Genomic DNA, 15,657 nt, shown 5'->3' with positions numbered 1-15,657 from the left:
AGTTAATTGGTTATTCTTAATTTGACCACAGGCATGAATACAAGCTTGAATGGTTGTCTGTCTCTCTGTCCTGGATGGATATTGCACTTATATTATCATACAATGGTGCATCCAGTCAATAATCCATGTGCAGTCTTGGTTGTATTTAAACTTAACTATAATTAGATCCTAATAAATATGGGAAGAATTTGAATGATTACCCCCATGCTGGTAACCTCTAGCAGGTACATTGGATATAAAACAGCAGTGGAAGGTAAAAAGAATCACAGGCTATTGAACTTACTCAATGTTTTTACAAAACCAGCCAAAATTAGGACCCCAAAATTAGATAAAGTATTAAAAGTTTATTATTATTTTTCTAAAACACTTTGTACTGCCATCTATAAACATACTACAGACTTATAATGGACTCTCCAATGAAGAATTGAAGCTCCAGCAGTGCATGTTAAAAAAAATCTCCACCTACTCAAAGATGACAAATGCCACACTTTATAAAAAACAGTGCTTTTATTTATGTAATACTGTGGAAAAATAATTACATACCATTTTTAAAAAATATTGAAGGTAATGAAATTAAAAAATGAGAGTTTGATAACGTTCGTTGTACATCTTTTGAACAGTTTTCTCTGCTACGAAGAACAGTACAATAAGATAAACATTGGATTTTTCTAAATTCAAAGACACAATAATACAGGATACAGTCCTACCAGAGGTATAAAAGTACTGTAACAGGATTGTGAGAGAAATGATATGGACGTATACTTTAAACACACACACACACACACACCCACACACTTTTAGACACAGACATGCACACACGCAAGTGCATACAATAGTGACGCGAGCGCTCCGATTGGGGCGCCGCGTGTTTAAAGTATGCTTCCCGTACACGCGCAGTCATTCACGCATCTATACAAACACGCTGTACAAATCGATGTGCGCGCCTACGCCCACGCACTCCCCCTTGATCCTTCTCTCTCTCGCTCTCTCACACACACACACACACACACACACACACACACACTCGCACGCCCACACGCTCACAGTCATACACTACTACATGTCAATATTGTGGACAAGCCTTCATTAAACCTCTCCTTACACATTCTCCTCTGGCCATTTTTGGCAGACGGACGATGAGGAATGATTCAAAAATGGAAATGTATGACATGTTCCTCTATAAGGCCACTCTAAACCCAACATCTGTGTTTTCTCTCTCCGTCTGCACCAGGCTTGTAGTTCGGAGCTCGGAGATAAAGGCTCCAACCTACAAAAAACTGTCTGGGAATGACTCAAGGCCCCCAAGCCTGGTTTGTAAAGCAACAGCCGCCAATAGTAGGAGCTTCTACTGCATATACATGGTCTAAGGTGAAGAACAACATGAACACTTGGCACTAGGTTTCTTTTATACACTGATACAGCCTTCTGATGTGAAACACAACCTGAATTCAGGCTCTTCTGTTGGCACTCTTGCCTCAGTGGATTTCCCTCAGGCCCGAGCTACGTGCGCTCTCGTTCAAAGTTTTGGTCCGTACGTACACATTACATGTTTTTACACTGACAAAAATAATTCTGTAATGTTAAAAAATAGAATACAAAGCTCTAGTCTTGTGTGCAAATAAAAAGAAGACATAACACAGATATAGATGTCTAAGACGTCTAAGCATGAATACTGTTGATGCAGTGCAAAATGACGACAACCCCCCCGAGCCCCCCCGCCCCTCCCCAGCCCAACAGTCCCCTACCCTGCCTGACAGGCATGACGGCCAAGTGCCACTGTACACAAGGGCGCGCTGGGCTACTATGTATATGTGCTCTATGATCACTGAATAAGTCAACCAGCAAAAAGGAAAGTTAAAATGACGGCCAGGAATGACTTCCACCGGTTGAGGTTTCTTCCGATCAGTTTGTACTATGTTTTTCAGTTTGCTTTTAAGACGCTCTCTCATCATTTTACAACGTCAGTTCACAGCAAAGGCTATGGGCTCCAAAGATCAGCGATCTCTTGTCCTCTCTCGGGTTCTTGCTCTCATTACCCATCTTGATTGTGACTTGCACCGTCCGCTCTTTCAGAGCTCAGATTTACAAACGCATCGGGAGTGAGGGAATTCCAGACTGTGGAATTTCCCTTCCCTGTCTCATTAAGCTCCTTCCTATCCACCCTCTCTTTTGCTCGCTCCTTGCTTGTTTCCCCTACCCCCGTCTCACGGGCATGGTTGTCTGACTTTGTGCCTGTGTGTGTGTGTGTCATGTTTTTTTTGTCTTCTGTAGTTGTGTTTGTGTTTAGTAGGGTGTGTTCATGTTAGTGTGTGATAATGTGTGCATGTCAATTTGTGACTGAGTGTTTTCAGGTGTGACTCTATTTATAAGATGCTTCCTCATGCGCAGCTAAGACTGTGAGGCGGGTATGCATCTCTGTCTCACACGTGAGTCTGCATCCGCTGTGTGTGCCGGCTGTGGGAGTAGTCAGAGTGTTGTGAGGTGTAGGAGAAGCGAGTGGAGCTGCCGTACTTTCCTAGTCCAGTCTCTGATCCCGAGGGAGCTGGGCCTCCTGGGCCAACCCCAACCCCAGGGCTGCCCACCCCAGATCCTACCCCGTACATCTCATAAGACGGGCCGGCTTCCAGAGGAGCCAAGCTGGATGGTGCAAAACCCATTCGGTAGGTCTGGTAGTGCGAGGGGTATCCATAGTTGTCGTAGGCCAGCTGGGAAGTGGAGTCCAAGAGGCTGCAGTCTCCAGGGAATTCACTGGTGGCAGGGGCAGGGTTAGCCGGGGGCTGCTGGCTCTGGCCCCCGCGGGTGAAGGTGTTGAACTGGGCGTAGCTGATGTGGGACAGTCTGGAAGGCGGTCGCGGGTCGTAGCAGGCTTGTGGGCGTCCGGGTGACGTGAGGGGGCCAGGGGGCCCTGGGGCTCCTCCGCTGGCTGTGGCACCTGAGCCACCGGTGCTGCTGCTGATAGATGCAGCTCCCCCTGGTGTTCCCGTGGGGGAGCGGTAGTCAGAGTAGTGCATGGTGGAATGGGAGGCAGGACGGACTTCATCGTGGGTGGAGGCTCGCACATTGTAATAGCCATTGGTGGGGTCCTGAAGAGAGAAACAAGACAGCAGGAAACAAAAGAAAGAATGAGTAAAAAGAGTTCAGAGAGTTTATTTTTAATGATTTTTTAACAATTTAGCAAAGTTCAAAGGTCTCTGTAGTAAATCATGTTCCTTTCTGTTCTCTCAGAGACTTTTCTGTAGTCGTGGAAGGTCAGAGGTCAGGGCTAACCGCAAGTTTTAAGCTGTTTAACATCAAGGTGAAGATTCATTAAAATCGTGCTGTGTGGCCAGTTTGCTCCTTAATCGTGACTCAGCTGCTCGAGTCCTTTGCAGAAATGAGTGCAAATCGATTTCTTGGGAGTCTTCAAAAATGACACTCAAGGCTAAAGCACCCTGCATGATTCGTCTGCAGCACGGCCCTATCAAACCCGACAGCTGAGAGAACCGTGACATCGTGTCACCCTGCTTGTCAGTTTTTACATTTAGACTTTTATTTGCATGCGTAATAATTTTAATGAAAAGCTGGAAATTATGCACATAAAAATGTGTAACCAATATTTAACCAGTGGTCAAAATTATTATAGAAAGGAAGAGGATAGCATGTAAGAGTACACTGAGTATATCTCATTAGTTTCAGTTCAAATATTTGCTAACAGAAACACACGAGTTTCACCGTTTGTTTTATTGTTATGAATTTCACTCAAATATAAAATAACAAGAAAATGCACATTACACTAACGGTGTCCTAAAAAACTGACGATAACTGGGCCATTTAAAAATGAAATATCAATGATTTGTCAAAAATGAACCGATGATAAAACTGCAAATAACTGTATAATTTGTACATTATTCTACAGTTATGTTTACAGACTCTCTCTCACCTCCATGTGCTTATATTTTAAGTTTCATTTGCCAAAAAAGACAACACATAAGAATCATTTTTTTAAAGGTTTAGTAGCTTTAGTGCTATTATCTCTCCACCGTCTATATCTGGATGTTTTTAACTGCTGTTAGCAGCTCACAGAGATATCAACTTTCCAGTGTATATACAGAATTTGGGCTTTTATTTGGCAGGTATTCTTATTGTGTATTTTGTATCCCAGGAGACCAGATTAGTCAAGTTAACAATAAGAAGAAATTCTGATTCTTGCTGAATTTAAGCGTCCATGAGCAGCAGGACAACACGCAGGGCTGACCCCAGGATGCCTGCGTTAAAAATGAAACGATGCTTTCCTTGCTCACTACATCGCAATTTGCTCTTCAGCTCAATCTAACATGTTTCTGCAATTTCATTGTCTTTCAGACTTCTCTCCCACCCAACTTTGCTTCACTGTTTTGCTGCTTCAGGCAGCAGGAAGAACAAAATTTTTTTAAAAAGCAGTCTGGCTGAGGCAGTTGTCGGGGTGATCTAACAACCTCCTGGGGCGGATTCATGTCTCTGTTTCTTCAAAGTGATCCGAGGCAGCACTTCAGCTAGTGGGGTGGTTTGTTTGCCCTCACAAAATATTCATGGTGGGTGGAGGGTGGGGGCGCGGGGAGTTCAGAAGAACATTTTGGCAGCTGTTTGCGTGAAAATTCATTCATCACCTTAGCCCAACCCCACAGTGTCAAAATGTGTAAATGATTCATGCCAGCTAAATAGGCAGAGTGTGCTTGAACCTGGTTTGTTCTTTTAAACATTTCTTTCCAATTTATGGAGTTTTTGTCTTCTTCTGTGTTTTGTCTTGTAATGACTCTGCAGCCAGCTCGCTATGTAATCAGAGGGAAGAGTTACATCACAGTTGGACTGAGAGGGAAAGGCAGAAAAGACCAAAAGAGCTCCAGCAATTAAGGCCAGCTGCACTGAAAAAATTTGATCTTAAATATCCTACTCTAACATTCTCACAGATACTGAGTACAGCACTTACACTATTCCCAGCATACCACCAGCAAATGAGGCAGAACACATCTCTGCTGAAAAGACGATTAGCCCAAAGGAAAAATCTGGCTTCAGAAATCATACTTTTTTCCAACGTTTTGAAGAACACTCATTCCTGAACTGACATACGCAAATGTTTCTGGCATCTGTGTGATCTCACCTTGAGGTCATACTCCTGGCGGGTGTCCAGGGTGTCACTGCGGAGGTCAGACTTGAGCTCTATGTCATCTTTAAAGGGCTGATTGGAAGGAGAGAAGGACACAGAGGGGAGAAACTAAACCGTCAAACAACAAAACAAAACAAAAAAACAAAAACAAGGAGGAGACAGGAAAAGGGAAGGAGGCGACAGAGTGTGACAGGAGAAGAGAAAATGGGATTGAAAGTGTTAAAAAGGGGAGATTAAAAGGGAAAAAACATGGTGTTTTTCTTTAGTCAAAAGCCACAGTGTGGTGCAGGAAGAGGTTACCAAGTTAATCTGAGGGGTTTTTTCTACAACTACAGGCTGTGTAAACAGTATCCAACCCAAACACACACACACAGACGCACACACCCTGCCGCTTCTCACCGAGTACATGGCCTTGACCATGCGCGAAGCTGTGGACACGCTGCCGGAGTCCTCCTCTAAGCTGTGGGTCTCCTTGTTTATCGTTTCTACCTTGATGTCGGGCTTACCCAGCGTGACCCCGCGCCGACCTGGAAGCAAAACACGGCGAGGTTGAATGCAGCTTGACACACGCTTGTCAGTCGGTGTGTTTTCGTGAGCTGAAGGGAACAAGTTCAGAGGGGACCTGCATCCATACGGTGGGAGAGGAAGTCGTAGGTGTTTGATTTTCTCTGGTTTGCTGCCCGTTTTTTGGCATTAAATGAAGCATTTAATCTGCGATGCTCCCTTAAAAGGCATGGGAAACAATGGATTTGCAGATTTTCTTTATAATGTACGTGAAAGCATATGGAGAGTACGACTCACTGCCTTTGCGTTGCCGGTAGAAAATGAGAACGAGGACCAGCAGGAATATGAACAAGAGGATGGTAGAGCCCACGGTCCCACCAGCTATTAGCCCCACTGGAACCTCCTCTGTAATGAGAGGGTGAGAGAGAGGAACAGTGAGTTACAGATGTCTGCTCTTCGCTGCAGCAGCAAGGCTTTAATGGAACAAATATTTTATGAAGCTACATAACAAGACATGTAAAATTTAATATATAAGCAGGAAACATCTTTTAGTCGCTATATGCATACACACAATCAGCTTTTACTATGATTTATGTGCATATTTTGTTTTAAACTCATACTCTAATCATTGTCTTCTTTCCTTGTGAAACTTCTGAATAATTGTGTTCACTTCTCCTTCCCACTAGATGGTCATTTCATTGAGATTTTCTCCAGAACACTGAAAAATGTTCTATAAATATATGTGAAACACACCGGTCTCCTCCAGCGTGATGATCATGGTGCCCGGGCCGAAGGAGTTCCAGGCCGTGCAGTTGTAAGTGGACAGGAAGTCGGACTCCATCACGTTGTTTATGGTGAGGGTGGAGAGGACGCCACCGCCCTCAGATGACAGTTTGCTCTGCTCCACTGTGTACCTCTCCAGCAGCGTCCCCTTCTCCTTCTCCCACACGTTTTCCTTCCACGCCCACACCTGACGCGCACGCACAAACCCCGTTAGACTAAATCAGATTCAATTAAAAGGCTTCAAGAGCAGATTCATTGTAGTCAGGAAAGCTGTGTAAGACCTGCTCAGTATAGAAAAAAAACATCACACTGTGTTTTGCACTAATGTCATGATTTTTTTGTAGCCGTGCAGGAGTCACTACTTCATTTCACTCCATAATAAAGTTACATAAATACTGTGACGAGTCCTACTCTTGCAACCATTATAGCAGGAGTTGTCCTGTGATACCGTCGTTACCATGGGAAACATATGAGGATATTATTATGACTTACTTTATGATTCCCACCCCAGCTATCAAATCACAGTCAAGTCAAATGCTTCCAGTTATGCATTTGTGCACAAATACATATTAATGTGCTGTATTCAAGCACATTAAAGGGTACCTGAAACAGAACTGGTTACATAAAAGTGTTCACAGTATGGCTAATAAATGCAGAAGATCTAAGTAACTGGCAGTTTAATGATTTGTGCTATCGCCACACTACATTTTCAGTTTTTCAAACATGAATAAAAAAATTGAAATTACCGCTGTTTAAATATTTGCTTTTCTCAACACAACAGGGTGATCGTAGCTGTTAAGATATTTCTTTTCAACAATGCCAACTGGCTATAATGTGTCACACTAACATTGTAGAATGACATGACAGTAATAGATGAATGAGCTGGTGAGAATCTTGCACACCCTCCAACCTTAAAGCCACTAAAAGCAGCTGTATTATTCAGCACTGAAGTACTGCGCTAAGGTGAGTTAATTATACATAAGCCCACATGTTTTCATAATCTGCCCACTTATTCGAGAGAAGGAGATTCTCTTGGCTGTGGCGTTTACTGGGACAACTGTTCTTCCCCAGTCTTTTATATTTTATAAATCTTTCTCTGCCCAAACCACCGCCACTTGCATTAGAAGCGTGCAACGCAAGTCAGGATGGATCAGTCACAGAGGCGGGGGAGCCGCGGAGCTACTACTGCTGCGTTTCTGTGATACAACCAAGCAGGGAAAGCATCCAGGACGATTTCTGACGCAGAGCTAAAAGCGGGCCGGCTTAGTGTTGGTTTGTTTATGTGATGGGATGGAAGAACATTCTAGGAGAGTTTAAGGGTGAGTCACCACTCAAATAGAAAAGGGGACAGTGTCGGTGCCTAAAAGCATTCGCCATGCAGGAAAAGAACCATTTACGAAAAGGAAGGTACAGTAACCATAAAATAGATACTGCTGTCGGACTAAAAGGCACAACCTTGTTGTCTCTGTGACCAAAGCTTCTCCTGGTTTGGCGTTTTTCTCGGTCTGGACTAAAATGTAGAAAAAATTATCTTCGTTTTTTTTTTGCCACAAATGAGTCACATTTCCTTTCACTTACTATCTTATCTGGAGGAGGTGTACTAGCTATGTAGCATTTCACCTCTCCTCTCTCTCCTCTCCCGGCATACTGGACTGGATCACTGGAAATGATGGGTGGGCCTGCAGGGAGAGAACATGTGGATGCATTTAACAAAAATGTAAAAGAAACTACTAAAAACCGCTAAACCCAAGCTTATCACTCGTTTCTTTTTTTAACTGTTGACCTTACGGACCTGTTCAAAAGGAGGTGTAGGATGGTCAAAAACAAGTGCCCACCACTTTAGACATATAGCAATTTTTTTTTCTTTCAATTACAGAGACGCTGACCTTTTCGAAAGTACAACATTTTCGTTTACAAGCAGTGACACATTAAACTGTGTTGATGTTTGCTGACCGTTGACTGTGAGCGTGACCTCAGTCTCTCCTACTCCAATCCGTGGGACGATAGCCTTGCATACATACTGGCCAGCATCTGCCTGGCTTACCGACTTCAGAAACAGCTGATTGCTGTTACTCAGAACCTGTGGGGGAGTGAAAAAAGAAATATAAACAAGGCATCTGCAAAACTGCAGCAAGGAATAAACAGAATAAAGGTCCACATGTACAGTGTATAGGGAGAAAAAAGGTCCATGTGTATTATCTCAAAAGATCCCATCGTAGATAGTATTTAAGTATACATGTTCTTCCACTCTGACTCTAAATTGCCAACAATGCAAACATGCACATCCAATTTTAACCTATCACAAAGGTTTTGAAGACGCTTAGCAACCAAATCCATCTGAAAATTAGCCATGTTAAATTATGTCTAAATATGTAAGCATGTAGAAAGAAAAACACCTGAATGAGTTTGATTATACAGATGTGGTTTTTGGCCAAGGCAGACCACAGTTTCCAAACAAAGACATGTAACAAGCCCATTTCTTTTACTGTCTTAGTGATGGTCTCTTCCCCACTGTAAGTCACCGCAGCTAACATAAACAGCCTTATTGCTAACCAAACAGTGTACCATAAGTGTGCTGTTGCTACACTTATGGTAGCAACAGCACAAAGAGGTAACTGCTGATCCTCAAAAATTCAGTCAGATATAAAGCCAGAAACTGCAGTGTGCCGAATAACCATTAGAGGCTGGTTCCAGACGCAAGTCAATCCTCAAAGAGCCCCATGTTGAGCCTCTGAGATCTGAGCTGTCATTGGTGCCCACCATAACTCTAACCCTAGGCAAAACAGAAGCATTATTTTTGCTTTTATTAAAAGCTTGTGTTAAAGTTTTGGCAAATAAAGAGTCAAAGTGACACACACCAAAATTCATTCCATAAATGCCTGCTTTACCTTTCTGCAAAGGTTAGAATAGGGTTCCCTCTATAATGGCTTAGATCTCAGATCATTTTAAACTCAAAAAAGAAGAAAACAAAAAAAGAAGCAGGGTGTTGGCCAAAAATATGGAGGTCCAGAAGACTCAGAGATCAAATAAAGCATTTTGTGATGTTTATTTTATTTATTTAGACAGTAATTTAATCAACATCCAAAGGAGGAATTATAGATATTTAAGAAAGAATATATAAGAAATATAAATACTTCTAAATTAACTATTATCCCATTAATAAATACTTCAAATAGAAAAAAGGATTTACAGAACAAAAATAACTCTCAATAAAAAAACATTTCAAATTTACAGTGTAAAAAATTGATTTTCAAAAATGCTATTTAAAAAGAGGAATTGTGTGTAAAACAAAAATGGCAGTAGACACGGGCTCATCAGTCCAGATGTTAACACATAATTTTCTGATACTTGAAACCTTAAAAGACTTGACAGGGCGATTATGTCTGTCAGTCCTTGTATTGCTGCGCTCTATCAAGAGAAAGGCTAAAGATGATGCTATTGATTTCAGTTCATTTGTCTTACTTACACAAGTGCAGACACTTTGACACAAATCTAAGCAATGAAAACCATTTAAGGAGCACTGTACACCTAGCCATCAAAGGTTTAATAACATACCGTAAGTCCTGCAAAATCACACCACATCTGATGTATGAGTTTGGTAGATTTGCTTATTGTCAGTAAATCTCAAACCATTTGAAAGCCTGTTTATTTTCCCTTAAATTGTGCCACATTTGTAAAGAAAATGCATTTGTCGGTTGAGCAGCAGAGTTGTGTATGTGGGTTGCACCCATGAAAAATCTGCCAAATCTTCTTTTATACATCAGAGTTATTCAAATGTATCAGCAGTTGGATGTCACTGTTAAGTGAATGGTGAAAGTGACCTGCAAGTATTTTTGACTCTTTCTTTTTAGAATTCATCAGCAGCTGCTGAGGAACGTATTTGAATATTTCCTTGAATCTCTTCTATGCCACTTTCCTTCACCTTAAAGCTGAGGGATGGCTTAATCCTGGCGAGGAGACAAACATCAGTGTTTTGCATCCTCTGTGCAACAACCACTCATCAAGATCAGCCAGAAGTCTATACCTGTCTACAGCTCTGTTGAGCAGCACAAGATATAGGAACAGACAAAATAATGAATAACTCAATTTCAGGTAGATGATGAACAGACAGAGTTTTCATCCCTGAGCTGTACCATGCCCTGCTCTGCAGAACTGATCAATCCAACTGTGCAATTTCCAGAAACAATACCAACATACAATTGGACAGCTTGCATTCTTTGAAAAATGCTGGGCCATTTATGATCCGTCTATCAGAAATCACGTGTCCTTGGCTTTCCTGCACTTTCATAATTCAGTGTTTCATACTTTGTTGAATATCAATAATAAAAGAAATGACTGAACTGCTGTTCTGTCATTGTAATCACCCTGTCTAAAGTCTTTTAAGCATCAGAACGTTATGTGGTAATATCTGGACTGATGAGAGCATTTTAATAATTATTTTAAAGGTTGTATGTTTCAGTGATTGCTCTAACACTGTGTGTAAATGTGACAGGCTTTTTGTTTGTGAAAAGCAAATTAGCTTACTAAAAACGATAGCTAGCTAGTGCTAGTAATATTTTCAAAAGCTAACATGAGGCTAAAAGTGATGCTACGGTTAGCCATGTTAGCACGTTATTTATAACAGGTGGTCAGGCTGAGTTCACCAGAGCACACTTAGAGGATCATTTCACTGCAGCGTCCCTTTGCATACTTCTTATACAGGCTCAGTCATACACGAGGTTAAGTCTCCTTAAACAAGCACAAACATTTACTTAAATGCTAACTGGAGCAGCTAATCCAATAGCTTATTAACTACATGAGGTTAAATGAGGTTTCCTATTGAGAGTTTATTGAGATTTTTTCTGTAAATCCTTTTTCTATTTGAAGTATTTATTGATAGATTAATAGTTAATTTAGAAATATTTATCTATAATTCCCATTTTTATTGTCCATGAAATGATCAGATAATGAATTATTGTATTAATGTCTTATTTTCTAGCTCATAGTTTTTTCCACAAGTCAATATTAAATCATGAAATCATCATCTCCCGATCCTCCATAAAAAATGGTACTTTGTAAACCAGTGAGTGATGTCATGATCACTACACTCATTTTTTTACATACAGGTTATTATTTGCAAACACCAACTAAATTTACCATTTTTGGGGGGGAAATACAATAGATGTGAGCGACAAGTTACTAATAGTTAACCAGACATTTGTCAACAAACAGATTTTCTAAAATTCAAATTGAAAATAACTTTATTGACATAATTGAAATATTAAATATTATTAATACCTTTTGCTGATTATAGATTAGGATAGAGTTACTAAATTGGAATCATATTACTATAGACAACAAATCAAAACCTAGTTTCATGTAAGTTATAAATATAAAAGATGGTGTTTGAAAATATAACATAATGCTTTTCGATGACCGGGCGCTTTTGTAAACACTTGGGAAGAAAGTGTGACCTGTAAAAACAGTGTGAGCACAAGTACAGAGGAAAATGTGCAAAGCGTGGGCTCTTAGCTTCTTACCATGTTTGAACCCTTTTTGAACCAGGTGAGTGTGAGCGGAGGGTTTCCAGCCCATTTGCAGTTGAGGGTCACATCAGAGTCAACATCTACTGTTTTTGGCTGTGGCTCCACCAGCAGGATTGGACCGACTGGAGACAGAGATTGAAAGAGAGAGAGAGTAATAATGCAGTAGGACTAAAAGGGGAAAAGCTACTCGGAGAAAAAGAAACACAACAACGGTGTGTTTTATCCCTCTGACTCTGGACCGTAGTGAGTGAAGTGGGCCGCAACTTATTGAACATAGTGAGATGACTACAGTGTGACTCACAGTGAACGTCCACCAAGATGCTGACGTTGGTTTTTCCCACAGCATTGAAAACAAGACATGAAACCGGCTCGGTGAAGAAGGAGTGGTCGGCCTTGGTGGTGAACACGCTTTCCCTGGCACCCTGCAGCACCACGCCGCCCTTAGCCCATCTAGGATTTAATACAGTGCGTTAGATGTACTAAAAAACCCCCGGAAAAACACAAAGATGAGTAGCATGTGTGACATGAATTGAAACCTAAAATTGTTTCCCTGAGTACACGGAGTGGATTTAAAAGAAACCATAACTTAGTTTGAAACTAAAATCTGTCACTTTGACTTTGTAGCAGCTACTTTAAGAAGCATGCTGAAAATGAGAATGAAGCCGACCTGTAGCCCATGATAGGAGGGTTGGCGTGAGCCTGGCAGGTGAAAGTGACTCTGTCCCCTTCTAGGACAGAGCGAGGCTCAATGGACAAGGTCACTATTGGTGAATCTGGAGGAGAGAGAGAGCAAAAGAGAGTCACATAAGAGCAGGCCCTAGCACATCTAATGCATGCAGCAATCTGGAGGACAGGCTGATGCAAAATGGCTGCCGCGCATTACTTAATAGCTGCTATAAAAGCTTTTATCTGGTGGCAGATGGTATACATTCAAAATTATGATGCTTGTTCTTTTTTGTCATAAAAATAATAATAATAAAAGTAGCAGGGGGAACAGTCATTATATTTGTGTTTGTCTCTGTAGTCAATATTTGCTGTTAATATATGTATTTATCCTTCAGTCAGGGAATCTGAATGAGATGTGGAATACATTATTTTTCTTCTCAGTTTGCTAACTTGTCTGTATTAAGAAAATCACTGCTTACGGTGCACGTTAAGAGTGACGGTTGTGCTTTTGCCAGTGGGAACAGCCAGATTGGTGGCCACACAGCTGTAGTTCCTCCCAGTATCGGTGTCAACCGGCTGGATAGGCAGATCGCTCCGTGTGGTCACCCGCTTCCTGTCTGGAAGCACTTCCTGATGATTGGAGGATAGGAAGACAGAGAGAGATACGCACATATAGGAGTGTTAGAACTGCAGATACTGTGTATGTGTGTTCAGTATTTCTAGGCTCATGTGTGGGTTTGTCTTTTTAGGTTTACAGTGATGCTGTTAGCCCCCTCCACAGGTAGACCATCTTTGAGCCACTCGATCATGGAGGGCGGCTTTGCCCCTCGAGACACACAGCTCAGGTTGTAGGACTCCCCTGCATTCAGCAGTACCTCCGGACCCCCATCAATCACTGGGTCGTCTGGGGGGACTGCAGCAGAAAAAGAGCGCAGTTAGAATCAAACACCGTCTCGCGTGCATCCCATAGTCATGTGCAAAGACACAGATGCACACAAACATACTGAGGACAGTGAGTTTGGCCCTTCTGGACCTCAGGGCAGCATCTGGCGCCTGGCACTCATACAGGGAGTCATCGGACAGATCAGCTGACAGAATTTCCAGGTTGTACTGGCCCAACTCCTGGACCCGCAGCACACGGTACCTGGGCCAGGCTGGGAACACACATACACAAACCAAGGATATAGCTTCACAACAAACAAAGAGTGCATATTATATTATTGCTTGCTTTGTATATCTGTTTAGGGTTCCGGCACATCTGAAAACAATAAAAAGACAAGCAACAGGGACATTTTTAATCTGTATTTCCACTCTTATGTTGACATTTTAGCTGTAGTCTCAAATCTATTCCCACGTATCAATGTTGTCTTGTGTGCTTATGTTTTTTTATTTTATTCATCTTTTATATTTGAACCTTCAAATACTAACTACCCATAGTCACATGCTTCAAGGGCCCAACATATTCTGCAATATCTTGCAGCTTGCTGAAGTTCACGCAGATTTCAATCATCAGATATGTGTCATACGTGAGGTAGAAATTGGACCTTTTAACCATCAGCGTAAAGGACAACAGAGCAAAGCACGGCCACATGACGTGACTGATTTAAAAAAAAACAAGCATGCATTCACTTAGTTTCACGATGCGCATGCACAGTAAAACACACACACGAGACACAGCCTTGTAATCTTCCCTTCCCCCATCCAGCATACAACCCAGTTGTGTGACAATACACTATACATTCTCACCATTAGGTGGCATCCCTGCTCTCTTTACCCAGCAGGGGGAAAAGATGAATGCATTATGACAGCAACGTTTTAGAGGACTCACATCGACTCTAGTCCATGGTGCAGAATTCATGTTTGCTGCCCAGACGTAGTTCACATGTGAAAAAATAGATCTCTGCTGCCGTTTGCATGTGCAGCCTCTGAACTGAGCCTTGCAGCTCGCCTAACCTTGCGCGTCCTTCTTTCTGCATGCATTTGTGCATGCGTGTGCCTTGTATATGCGTGCATTTGCATGTGAAATGTTGAGGGCGAGAAAGCGTATGAAAAGCCCAGAGAAGCAGGGATGGTGGTGGGGGGCAGAGGGACAGTGCTCCATACACAAACAACACACACACAGTGAGAGTATGTGTGCACTAAGTGGCCAGTGTTCATTCACGTTTTTGTTTTTTGGGGGGGGGGTTGTTTTTCAAGCTTTAGGCACTAGACTGTTACAGTAATAATATGAATCAACTAAAGTAAGGAGGAATGAGGAAAAGGCAGGACAGACAAGGACAGGCCGAAGGAGAAAGAAATGACAGAAAGGATGACAGAAAGAGGAGGGGATGAAATAAGAGTGTGTCAAGCTAAGGAGAGACGAGCCCGACAAGTTAAAAGAAGAATATGAGAGAGGCCTCAGTGCAACAGTGGCAGCTGAAAGAAGGAGAGCAAAGGAGAAAGAAAGGAACAAGGGATCTTAGATGGGAAGGTCACAAAGGAATAAGATGACAGAGGAGAGGAGAGGAGAGGAGAGGAGAGGAGAGGAGAGGAATAAATGGTGAAACAAAAGTAATCCAGAGCCAAGCAGAAAAAAATGTGTACACTATAAATTGACAACATCTGCAGAAAAACAATAACAACAAATGCAAGGCAACAACATGAGACAGATGATGCAGTGCCCCTCTGGACCAATCAGTTAAAAATGTACCCACTTGTTTAGACCAGTAATTGCACAGCCCCAGCATTAGTCCCTTTGGGCTAATCGGTGCAGTTCTGACAATGTTAGAAACAAGCGATGAGATGCATCATTTGCCCCCGAGTTTTGCCCAAGTCAGGCAAAATCAGACTAGGAATCATGTGAGGTAAAAATGGAAACAGTACAGGCAGAGAGCTTCATAACAGAAGGAGGGTTACGTATATAGCGATGAATCGCCCTTTCAATAAAAATCAGCAGGCAGCTAATCAGTGTCACCCACTGCTAATAATACAGAGGTGGTGATGTTCCTTAGTCAAAATGAAGGGTGTCTACAAAACCTGCCCAAGGGAGTTTAGAAATTCCCATCAAAAAAACTGAAG

General features: G+C 42.0%; 1 protein-coding gene across 2 annotated transcripts in view; it reads right to left on the bottom strand.

Annotated features, from left to right (window-relative positions):
* Positions 1 to 1,733: 1,733 nt before the first annotated feature.
* Positions 1,734 to 15,657, bottom strand: part of kirrel1a (kirre like nephrin family adhesion molecule 1a) — a 31,310-nt gene continuing 17,386 nt past the window's right edge. Inside the window, exons 3-15 of one of the 2 annotated variants that reach the window (XM_086285231.1) lie at positions 13,605 to 13,754; positions 13,356 to 13,513; positions 13,080 to 13,230; positions 12,602 to 12,707; positions 12,236 to 12,384; positions 11,929 to 12,056; positions 8,363 to 8,489; positions 7,988 to 8,088; positions 6,380 to 6,596; positions 5,924 to 6,031; positions 5,522 to 5,649; positions 5,117 to 5,230; positions 1,734 to 3,083 (exon numbers count right to left, since the gene is read on the bottom strand). In XM_086285231.1, the coding sequence (XP_086141357.1) occupies positions 2,421 to 3,083; positions 5,117 to 5,230; positions 5,522 to 5,649; positions 5,924 to 6,031; positions 6,380 to 6,596; positions 7,988 to 8,088; positions 8,363 to 8,489; positions 11,929 to 12,056; positions 12,236 to 12,384; positions 12,602 to 12,707; positions 13,080 to 13,230; positions 13,356 to 13,513; positions 13,605 to 13,754 (2,300 nt within the window). In that variant the 3' untranslated portion in view covers positions 1,734 to 2,420. The remainder of the gene's footprint in view (positions 3,084 to 5,116; positions 5,231 to 5,521; positions 5,650 to 5,923; positions 6,032 to 6,379; positions 6,597 to 7,987; positions 8,089 to 8,362; positions 8,490 to 11,928; positions 12,057 to 12,235; positions 12,385 to 12,601; positions 12,708 to 13,079; positions 13,231 to 13,355; positions 13,514 to 13,604; positions 13,755 to 15,657) is intronic. The other variant, XM_086285233.1, reaches the window with a different exon arrangement.

Source organism: Aulonocara sp. 'chitande type north' Nkhata Bay, linkage group LG3 (assembly GCF_057382095.1).
Source record: "Aulonocara sp. 'chitande type north' Nkhata Bay isolate Kocher_YH1m ecotype deep benthic linkage group LG3, A_spYH_male_GT1.1, whole genome shotgun sequence".
NCBI lineage: Eukaryota > Metazoa > Chordata > Actinopteri > Cichliformes > Cichlidae > Aulonocara > Aulonocara sp. 'chitande type north' Nkhata Bay.
Note: the sequence above shows the minus strand (reverse complement) of the source record. Positions and strands in the feature narration are given on the sequence as shown.